Here is an 11,611-nt window from a genome sequence, read left to right as displayed (position 1 = left end):
AAAGTGGTTAACTAGTAAAATGTTTATCAGGATATCAGCAACATTTTAATAGTTAGCCACTTTTTGATATCTTTCACAGAAAATGAGATATATAGGCTCAAAGTGGACGATCCGGGTGTCGTTCTATTAGAGGTTTTACGGTATTTATTTATTGATTACGACCTTCCGTCGTGGAAGAAGAGAAAAAAGAGAAAAGGAATACAATACAATCACACAAAACACAGATACACGAATAACTAAACAACACATTCAAATAAAGTGGAGAACCGAATAGTAACACTATTTCCAAATAATAGCACATAACCATCAACACATACACGCATACAGAATAAAAATTATACCTGCAATAATGATTAACAGAAATAATAAATTATTTTACAAATTAGAGAGAGGGGCCTTGGGTTCTCAATTAGACTCAGAGTGCGGTTGACAAAGAAGTTTCGCCTTAGTTTAGATTTAGGAACGGGCCAGAGAAATCGTGTCTTTCTTCTAGTACGTGGTTCAGTTGACGCGAAAAATTCAGTTACGTACAGACCTATTTTTTCCGATATCATTTTTGATACCATTTTCCTGTCTATTGCTAAGCGTCTAGAGTGTAGTGAATTAAGACCAAAGAGTAGGTTGCGCTCGCTCGCAGATTTATATTTCTTATCGTTTGGGTTAACATATCTTCCTAGTTTACGACTATACAGTCTTCTAGTGAAAGAGTTTTGCACTGATTCTATTAATTTAATATCTGATAATTTGAAGGGACTACTGATTACCGTACCATATTCGAGCACAGGCCTTATGAAAACTTTGTATAAAAGAACCATTAATCGGGTGTTTTTACTATTAAATTGCTGGAAAACTTGAGACAGGATAAATTTAGCCTTGTTAGTTGCTTGTCTCCAGTGCTCAGAAAAATCCAGTTTTTCAGATACTAGAAATCCTAAGTCACGAGTTATTGTCTCTTTTTTAAAAGACTGACCTTCAATAAAGTAGTTCATAGTTTTCTTGCATTTACCTACTGTAAGAGCAACGGTTTTACTTGCGTTAAGAGGGAGTTTGGATTTTTCAGACCAATTTTGTATTAAGTCTATGCTTTTTTGCAGCGGGTTGTCAGGATCATTTTCGTTAATCGAGGCATATAGTTTAGTATCATCTGCAAACTGTTTACAATGAACTTCGTGAGGGAGGAAAGACGATATTTCATTAACATAGATCCCAAAAAGAACTGGGGACAAAACTGCACCTTGCGGGACTCCGCAAATTGCTAGTTTTGAACCTGAAAGCGTAGTCCCCACCTTTACTCTATAATTACGACCAGAAAGAAAATCATCAAGCCACATCAACAAGTGAGCATTCAGGTTGAGTTTTAGTAGTTTGTTAAGAAGCCTATCGTGGGGAATCTTATCAAAAGCCTTAGAAAAATCTAGGTAAATAACATCAACTTGTCCCTTATTTTCAATCATATTGGTCCAGTCGTTTAATGTCTCCATGATATTAGTAACTGTTGATTTTTTGGCTCTAAAACCGTGCTGATTCTTACTCCAAAACTGTCTCTCATCTAGATAGGGAGCTAGTCTACTTAAGATACATCGTTCATACAGTCTACATAAGTGCGAAGTGAGAGAAATTGGACGATAGTCCACTGGATTCGTTGGTTTACTTTTTTTAGGTAACGGAATGATTATGGAGGATTTCCATCTACTGGGGACACAACCCTTCATCATTGTTAGATTAAAAAATTGCGCTAAAGCACTAGAAATCAGTGGCGCTATGAGTTTGATGAATTTAAAAGGCACTTCATCGCTGGTATCTGAGCAAGAATTTTTTGCTTCACGTAATCTTTTGTACACTTCATCATCAGTCACATAAAGTCACGAAAGTCAGTCACGAAATGACAAATATCATACCCAATATTGTGAAAATGTTGACAATTTATTTATAAGAACCAAAATTTTTTTGAGCCCCGCAAAAGTTTAGACACAAAACTGTCAAACCTAATCCGATGGAGGCGAAGAATCCGATTTGAGGTACTGCATGAGAAACCTTTATCCAGTGGAGATAACTTTCAGTGGTTGGCATTTTTATAGTTCTGAATATAAATTGGAGTTTATGCCATTGTACAAAACAGGCACAAGATGCCGGAAATCGGACACAGACCGGAAATAATACTATCAATGTGCTTGTGATTGTTTTTTTGGGAATAGGAAACTTTCTTCGAACACTGTCCAGCCCAGTACACATCTAATATGCCGGAAACTTGTGGGCAAATACTGCTTCTCAAAAAACCCGCGACAGGAAATTAGAAAACTATACATCTACTGTAGATGATCTACATAAAAAGACCACATAACACATATTTTCTATTCGTTCTAAACATGGTCGATCTAGCGCTTATCTACAAGCAAATACCAAAGATGTTTGGTACACTTGCATTTATTGTGAATCCCGTTTTCGTCTACTTGATATTCACCGAAAAATCGACAAAATTTGGCAATTATCGATACGTTCTGTTGTACTTTGCGACGTTCAATTTGGTGTACTCGGTGGCAAATGTGGTCATTCCAATTGTGAGTTTTGTATTGTATTGTTGAGTAGAAGGGGTATTTTTCCCTTAAAGGTGGGGGGACAGGAGATTTCTCGGAGGATTTTTGGAGACAGGGTATGCATTCTACCGTGACGGTGTACAACGCTTAATGTCACTCTGGGTACAGCTGTCGTCCTCGCCTTTATGTATGCAATCGGGAGGTCGCTTTCTCTTTGCACGCGTGGCTCAGTCGGTAGCGGCGCCGCACCCTCCATCCTCGCCATCACAAGTTCAACTCCTCGACGGGCATATTTTAACGGAATTTCGAAAACATTATTTTTTCGTGTCTCCCCACCTTTAAGGATTTTTTCGAAACCAATATATTTTGACGTGGTGGCCTAACATTTTTAATCTGAGTTTTCTAGCCCAACACGTTAAAATGACCTAGTAATTAGCCTTACCTGACCCTGGTGCTTTTCCTTATTATTTTGAAGCGGTGGCCTATCTTTTCCAAGTTGGGTTTTCTAGGTCACCGCGATAAAATGACCTAGAAATAGACTAACACGAACCTGGTGCTTTTCTAGGTCATTTTATCGCGGTGNCCTAGAAAACTCAACTTGCGAAAGTTAGGCCACCACGTTAAAATGACCTAGAAATAATCTAACACGACCCTGGTGTGTTTTCTGTGTCATTTTGACATTTTGATGCGGTGGCCTAACTTTTACAAGTTTAGTTTTCTAGGCCACCATCTTTTTCGGCCTAGAAATGGACTAACATGAACCTGGTGTGTTTTCTGGGTTATTTTAACGTAGTGGCCTAGAAAACTCAACTTGTGAAAGTTAGGGCACGGTCTGTGGGAAACCTCATTGACGAGATATTGTTACCCCGAGTTTATTTTCGGTAGGCTGACGAATTATTAGGTTCACTTGATGACAACTAACAAGAATTCCTAGAATTTCCAGGATATCAACAGCCATCGCTATTGCTTCTATTTGTTCATCAGCGACGGACTTTTCGTAGAACAATCCGACTTGCACCTTCATATTCTTTCCTTGCGATGTGCATTGGTTGCTGCCAGTTATGGTGTCCTTATGAGTCATTTTATTTATCGCTATCTAGTGGTACATGATAGCAAACTGACTCGTGAGAACTTCCATGTCTTTGTTCTCATCTCATTCGGAGTTTTTGTGGGCTACATAACAGTTTGGCACTTGGTGGGTTTTCATAATTCGGTTCATACTTAGAATTTTGGTTAGAAAGGTCCGACCAATTTCCAGACCTGCTATCTGCTCGGAAGTGCAAAACGCGAAATCAAGGAGTATATCAGAGAGGACTTCGGCAAATTCTATGGAATCGATCCCATGGACCGGAATATGATATCTTGTTTGTATAATGAAGGCTCACAGAGTACATTGATACGTGGATGGACATCCACAATCATCTGGACCACAGTATCCGCATTAACGATTTGTGTATTTTTGAAATTTGCTCATATGGTATAAGAGCCTTAAAAAATTTGCTCTGAAAAATTTTGTTAATTTCAGATAATGAAAAAGTTGAACAAGATGGCAGGCACAACTAGTCGTAAAACCTCAAATTTCCAAGTGGAGCTTCTTCGAGCGCTTATTGTTCAAACAGTGATTCCAATTTTTGTCAGCTTCTTCCCATGTGTGATTAGTTTTACAATACCGATTTTCAACTTGGATTTGGGAAGGTATCACTCTTTTTTTTTGTTGAATAAAGCTTAAAATGTGAGTTTTCAGGCCCATCAACTACGTGGAGGTGATTGCTCTTGGAGCATTTGCATTCTGTGATCCAGTGGCTATTGTCATGTGTCTTCCCATTTTTCGAAATCGAGTTTTGTGTAAAAAACAAGTCGCGAAGGAGCAAAAGGGTGTGGAGAAACCGGCAAACGCGGTAGATTCCAAGACTACAACATTGTAATGTGAAACAAATTGATATAAACTAGCGTAATATATAAACACTACTTCGTAATGTTTTTCTGCATCGAATAAATTTTTTCGATTATATCAGCGAAAATGCCTTTTCAAATTTTATCCAGTCCAAATAGTTTTCGGGCTCTCTAGTTTCAAAAAGCTGAATGGTATTCTCTAATAGTAAGCATTTCCGATAAACGCAAGTGTACCAAACATCTTTGGTATTTGCTTGTAGATAAGCGCTAGATCGACCATGTTTAGAACGAATAGAAAATATGTGTTATGTGGTCTTTTTATGTAGATTCTCTACAGTAGATGTATAGTTTTCTAATTTCCTGTCGCGGGTTTTTTGAGAAGCAGTATTTGCCCACAAGTTTCCGGCACATTAGATGTGTACTGGGCTGGACAGTGTTCGAAGAAAGTTTCCTATTCCCAAAAAAACAATCACAAGCACATTGATAGTATTATTTCCGGTCTGTGTCCGATTTCCGGCATCTTGTGCCTGTTTTGTACAATGGCATAAACTCCAATTTACATTCAGAACTATAAAAATGCCAACCACTGGAAGTTATCTCCACTGGATAAAGGTTTCTCATGCAGTACCTCAAATCGGATTCTTCGCCTCCATCGGATTAGGTTTGACAGTTTTGTGTCTAAACTTTTGCGGGGCTCAAAAAAATTTTCGTTCTTATAAATACATTGTCAACATTTTCACAATATTGGGTATGATATTTGTCGTTTCGGAGATTTTGTTTATCCGGTAAGTGTTGTATTACGAATTTTCACTGTTTTTTAAATCTCGAATATAATTTCAAAACGTTCAAAGCTACAATGCTGGATTTCTCTTTTTTACAATTGCTGAACCTTTTGGTGTTGTGGATTTGAATTTGCGAACAATGCTTTTAGGTAGAGTACGGGTCAAAAAATGTTCCGTCTGTGTGTCCGAATATCAGGATTTCAATTTTCAGCCGGCTTCACATTTTCCTACGTGGCTACAATGTCGCTATTAGCTATACAGTTCATCTATCGGTATTGGATAATTTTCGAGTGAGTTTCAGTTTTTTGGACCAGTTTTCTAAAGTAGTTTTTTACTTTTACGATTTACAGATTCTGAAAACGGGACATTTAGCGTCGATTCTTCAGTGGAATCTACTGGCTCGTTTGGCCATTATTCTGCTTGATTTTTGCGTTGGAGTATGCTTGGGGAGCCTTCTATTTCTATTAAAAGTATTCTGTAACCATGGAATATTTCCGAGAAGAAATCCACTACAGATATGACTGGAATATTTCTGAAATTCCAGCTGTTGGCTTGGTAGCTTATGATCCATCTAGTGGAATGATTCGGTGGAATAATGTAGCAGGAATAATAAATAGTTTGTTGATTTCCATGGCACTATACAGTGTCACGATTTCTTGTGGATGGTCCATATGGCATGAAATGGAGGAAAAAACTAAAAACTTTTCGGACGAACTCAAAAAAAAACCAAAAACAGCTATTCGAAGCTTTAATTCTTCAGGTGCTTAACCTTTTCCAGTTAAACTATTTTCAAAATTTCCAGATCACCGCCCCCACGATTATTTTGTTCACCCCAAACTTGATTATAATACTCTTACCCCTTTTCAATCCGCAAATTAGTATTCCATCTGGAACATTATCATTGTGATGTATGTGGTGTCTCAATACCGTCAAACTGTAAAAAAGGTGTTTAAAGGTTTTTTGAAATTTAAGTTTATTCAGTCTAGAGGTAACATCCATACAACTGCGACTAGTGAGTGTTCAGGCAAAAAAAAATAAAAGTCGGGAATATATGAATTATTACTTTCAGGTACAATTAGATTTTAAGAATTGCAATATCCTTTGGAATGGACTGTCAAAATGAGTTTTCGGAACTTTTTCATGAAATCGAATAATCCGAAGTGCCCAATTTCCAAATTCGCTATTTTCCACACCCCCGCGAATTGTCGAACTATGTGTTTTTACTGTCTGAAGCGTTCCGTATGTTTTTACATGTAATTTTTTTTTGATTTCCTCTCTGATGACTTCTGGAAAAAAAAACAATCACCAGTTTCCGATACAATATGTTTTATGGTTTTTGTCTGTGATTATAGGCATACGGTACTAGATTATTAGGTCTGTGGTACTTACGGTATTCATGGCCAGGCTGTCAATCTGTTGGTCAACCGGATCACTTTTTTGAACTTTGTGATTTTTTTCAAGAGTTCAGGAAAATTCATTCGAAAAGTTTTTATTAAAGGAGGGCAGACAGCAAAAATTTCGGGGAAAATTTCAGGGAATGTTTTTGCCGTCGCGTTTTTGCCGTCGCGATTTTGCCGTCGCGGTGTTCGCACCTAAAGCACGCAATCCCACGCGCAAACATTTTTATTTTTTTATTTCCCGACTTTATTTTTTTCAATTTTTAACGACTTCAAACATTAAAAAAGCTCTTTTTTCTTATTTATTATAAAACCCATATAAAAGTGAATTTTTTATGTAAATTTAAAGTTCTATCGACCGATTATTTTGCCAGTCGCCGGTGTTTTTTATAGGCATGCGAAAAAAACTATTTTCTCTTCGATAACCGTTTCTTTACTGTTCCTATTTATCTCATTACTTCTCGTTATTACTCTAGGAATAAAAACTGTTTTATGACTAGGGTTTTCAGAGACGTCTCCATTTTTACTGCTTCCTTCACCTTCCGACGACCAGCCCTGCACGAGGATTGTTTTAATTATGTGGTTTTTTTTTCAATTGTTATGTCTCTTTCTAAAAATTAATTGTAGTTTTTTTCATAATTTATTTGTTAACATAATAAAACAAGTTTCTTCATTTTCAACTGATTTTGGTACCTCGGAGCGAGGCCTCGGCGGCACGCTGGTAGCCCTTCAGAAATTCCGAGTTCAAAAAGTTCAATCCGAAGGAAACAAGGGAAGAAAAAAGTAAAAACACCAGCAGGGATTGAACCTCTGACCTCCTGAATACTAGCCTAGAGCGTACCCACTACACTATGCGTGTAAGAGGCGACCATCGCGTTTTTCACATTATGAAGCGACGCCGCAGCAGCAAGCTAGTGAAGAAATTAGGGCGACAAAAAAGAGCATTTTTTCGTCCTTGAAGTGTTTTTTTCAGGTTTTCAAGTACATAGCTATATTTATACTTCAGAGTTATATCTTTTCAGTAAAAATGAAAATTTTGAAATTTTTGATGTCTACCCTCCTTTAAATTCACATAATGTCGGAAGCTTCGAACTTCCGGAAAAAAAATCCAAATTTAACGGTTCAAATGTGGTACAAATCTCATTTTTCACAGCTAAAAAGTAAAAATATCATATATTTTGTCTGGTATTGTATGACTCAAAAAATAGGAAATCTTTGCCAAAAACAATAGAAATGGACATGATGGCCAACACTTGTCTAATTATAAGGAACAATTGCGAGCACATTAATAATGATTTCTGTCTACACACCCACTAGTGCGTCATTTGTCAAGAACAAGAAATACAAAAAATGAATCTCCGTATAAATAAGATCGTTTTGTTACCTACTGCATTATCAAAAATGTACATAAATTTCGCCCATTTCCTTATTCCAAAAATTAGTGCTTTGTGTTCAGTGCTAATCAACCCATTGACTGTGTACATCGTTTGGAATGATAAGAAACTTCAGCTAGGTCCTTATCGATATCTTTTGTTATATTTTGCATTCTTTAATATAACAACTTCGGTGGCAGATATGCTTGTACCGATGGTAGTTTTTTTCAGTAATTTAATTTTTGAAAAATGTTAATTTTCAGTGTGTTCTGAATTATCGCTACGCGTTCTCGGTTTTTGTGTCCGAGGGATATTTTGATCAGGTAAGAATACTGAGATTCTGAAATTTTATGATTCTGAAATTATGTGACTCTGAGATTCTGAGATTCCGAGATTCAAAGGTTCTGTGAGTCTGATATTCTGAAGGATTCTGAAATTCTAAAATTTTAAGATTATGAAATTTTGGAATTTTAAGATTCAGAGAATTTGGTATTTTGGGATTCCGAAATTTTTATTTAATAAAAACTAAAAATGGGAATCTCAAAAACTCTGAAAATCTAGAATTGCGAAGACGTCGGATTGTTATTCCGGGGAAAAAAATCTAGTTGATGAATCATTTTTTCCGAGATTCTGAGAGTCTGAAGCCTTAGATTCTGAAATTCTTGCATTCCAAAGTCTGAGATCCTGAGATTTTTATATTCTGAAACTCTGAGATTTCGATATTCTGAAATTCTGAGATTTTAAAAAATTGAGAGTTTAAGTTTCGGAGATGTTGATTTTCTCAGATTCTCATTTTTTCACGTAGATCTCATAATTTTTGAATCTCCTTAGAATCTCAAAAAACTAAGAATTTTAGTTTCGTAAAATCTTCGTCTTTTTTTCCAGTATTCCGAGTTCAATCAATTTTTCCTCGCTTTTCGGTGTAGCCTAATTTCTGGAGCCTACGCAGTTCTTCATGCTCATTTTCTTTATCGATTTTTTGTCCTTTTCAACAATCAGTTCCTAGCCAGATGGTTTATGCCCTATGGTATCATTTTGGCAGTTTTGTACTGCCTGTTTCATACTGTATACTGGACAATTGTAAGTCGAATATTTGGTTCTAAATGCCATCATTAAACAATTGATTTCAGTTTTGTTGGTTTTATATGGGCGGCGATTTCGATAGAAGAGTATACATCAGAGATTCTATGTTGGAGCATCATGGTGTGGATGTCATGAACATGACAATAATCATTGCTCAGTACTTTGTGAGAACCTTTTTTTTCAAAATACAGTATCGGAAAAATTTTTGACTTAGTTACGGACTTAGTTAGTTGATAATTTATAATTTCAGTATTTTTCTTCAAAAAATCCCCCAATTTTCAGGAAGGAACACCCCAGGCAATGAAAAAGTCTAGAATTGGAATCGGTTCTCTGTCAGTTCTCTCAATTATTTCTCTTGTTTTCATCTTTCATTTTGGCTACAAAATCTGTCACAAACTTTCCAGTCAAAGTCTGGAAATGAGCGAAAAGACTAAAAAACTTCAAACTCAACTGATGAAAGCGCTAGTTGTACAAGCTGCCATTCCAACATGTGTCAGTTTTGCGCCATGCCTGTTTGCATGGTATCAGCCAGTTTTTGGGTTGGATTTGGGAAGGTGAGACTTTGAAACAAAAAACGGACCAGAAACGGATCAAAACGAAGCAAAAACGAACCAATAACTTATCAAAAATGGATCAAAAACAGACAACAAACGGTCCAGAAACGGGTCAAAAACGAGCGAAAGCTCATTTCGGCCCGGATTCAACTGGTTTTTAGTCCGTTTTTAATACATTTCTGACCCGTTTTTGACCTGACCAGCGCCTTTTCGAAAAATTGTAACTATGTCAAAATTGTTTCAGATGGATTCAACATGCTGCTGGAATCGCCGTTGCCACATTTCCAGCATTGGATCCGTTGGCTTTGATTTTCTTCGTGCCTACATTTCGAAAGAAATTCGCGGAATATTTTTTGTTCCTGAAATCGTGCAGGACCAACAGAACTACATGTTCTCAACAGACAACGACATCTACAAGCCAACCAAGGATTGATAAATGATGAAAATTTGTCTTCATATATTTCCCCTTCAAAAAATATATCCCTGTAAAAGATGTCGAGAAATCGCGATCTTGTTTTTCTTGATGTCAGAAACATTTCATCATTTAAACATTATTTGAAATTTCAAACAGGAAACGAAATAACTATTAGGGGTTTGCAAAAGTAATGCGCGTCAAGTTTGGTGTTTTGTATCTCACCCAAAACAAACGGTTTGTGTTCAATTTTTTTTGTTTTAAAAAGCGCGTTCGTGGGCTTCATTTTGTTATATTATATTGCTGTTTCAATTTGATTTCTATGAAAAGAACATTCTAGAAGATGTCCGACCAAAAATTTCGCCTTCGAGCATTTTTGTGGCACCAATTTAAGGAAGGAAAATCGGCTGCCGAAGCTCACCGCTCACTTTCTCCTGTATTCGGTGAAGAAGCTATATCCGAAAGTCAGTGTCGCCGCTGGTTTCAGCGCTTCAGGAGCGGAGATGAAAGATTGGAAGATGAATCGCGCCCTGATCGTCCAGAGCAGGTGGACAACGATGCCTTGAGAGCAGCAATTGAAGTGGATCCTTGCCAAACTACTCTCAGTCTCTCGGAGCAGTTCGACTGCGATTTTTTCACAATTTCCAGACATTTGCATGCAATCGGAAAGACAGACAGATGTGGAAAATGGGTCCCTCATGAGCTTTCCGATTCGAACAAGGAAAGACGTGTTGCCAATATTATGATGCGCCGCTCCAAAAATCGTGGTTTCTTCGATTCGATTTTGACATCGGATGAGAAATGGATTCATTGGGACAATAATGGGAGAAAAAAACAGTGGCTGAGTCCTGGCGAGACCCCGAAACCGACTCCAAAACCGGACATCCACGGTAAGAAGGTGATGATATGTGTCTGGTGGAACACACGATGTCTCGTGCATTTTACTTCGGAGACCTGGTCAAACGGTGAATGCGGACCTTATAAAGATCAGCTGGACCGTGTGGACCAAGCTCTCAAACGCCAAGGCGTGGACACTTCGACAACACTCTTGCTCCATGACAACGCTCGACCACACACTGCAAAAATCATTCAGCAGAAAACTCGGAGCTGGGCTGGGAAGTGTTGCCTCATCCGCCATATAGTCCCGATTTGGCACCATCGGACTATCACCTATTCCGATCCATGCAACATCATCTGGCCGAGAAAAAATTCGAAAGCGGTGAAGAAGTGCAAATTTGGGTGGCGGACTATTTCGAGTCACAGCCAGAGGAGTTCTTCAAGAAAGGCATCGCTGAATTGCGCACACGTTGGCAGCAAGTAGTGAACAATAATGGAGAATATCTTATTGATTGATGATCTCTTGTTTTGGTTTCACAATAAAAGGAAGTTGCATCAAAAACGCGCATTACTTTGCAAACCCCTGATAGGTTCAAATGAGCGATCTTTTCAGATTTCCAAAGTAAAAATTCAAGCGTTATTTGAACGTGACGAAAAAGAAACTACAAAATAAATCCACGTGGCAAAAAAAGAAAACACTTCGAAAAATTTCAAAATTCTAGACAAAAACGACTACGTGAATTAAT

General features: G+C 37.5%; 3 protein-coding genes across 3 annotated transcripts; all 3 read left to right on the top strand.

The window, feature by feature from the left end:
* Nucleotides 1-2,366: 2,366 nt before the first annotated feature.
* Nucleotides 2,367-4,459, top strand: Cbr-srj-37 (the record flags this gene model as incomplete). Its single annotated transcript, XM_002647691.1, has 5 exons — nt 2,367-2,558; nt 3,478-3,729; nt 3,793-4,011; nt 4,060-4,229; nt 4,279-4,459. The coding sequence occupies 5 exons, from the start codon at nt 2,367-2,369 to the stop codon at nt 4,457-4,459; spliced, it is 1,014 nt and encodes a 337-aa protein (XP_002647737.1).
* A 544-nt stretch (nt 4,460-5,003) lies between these two features.
* CBG17932 lies at nt 5,004-6,116 on the top strand (the record flags this gene model as incomplete). Its single annotated transcript, XM_045237094.1, has 3 exons — nt 5,004-5,212; nt 5,421-5,499; nt 6,012-6,116. The coding sequence occupies 3 exons, from the start codon at nt 5,004-5,006 to the stop codon at nt 6,114-6,116; spliced, it is 393 nt and encodes a 130-aa protein (XP_045096341.1).
* A 1,891-nt stretch (nt 6,117-8,007) lies between these two features.
* On the top strand, nt 8,008-10,056 carry Cbr-srj-22 (the record flags this gene model as incomplete). The annotated part of the gene is made up of 6 exons (XM_002647689.1): nt 8,008-8,196; nt 8,243-8,302; nt 8,865-9,059; nt 9,110-9,226; nt 9,345-9,616; nt 9,861-10,056. The coding sequence occupies 6 exons, from the start codon at nt 8,008-8,010 to the stop codon at nt 10,054-10,056; spliced, it is 1,029 nt and encodes a 342-aa protein (XP_002647735.1).
* Between the last annotated feature and the right edge of the window lie 1,555 nt (nt 10,057-11,611).

This window comes from Caenorhabditis briggsae, assembly GCF_000004555.2.
Source record: "Caenorhabditis briggsae complete genome, chrV, whole genome shotgun sequence".
Classification (NCBI taxonomy): domain Eukaryota; kingdom Metazoa; phylum Nematoda; class Chromadorea; order Rhabditida; family Rhabditidae; genus Caenorhabditis; species Caenorhabditis briggsae.
Note: the sequence above shows the minus strand (reverse complement) of the source record. Positions and strands in the feature narration are given on the sequence as shown.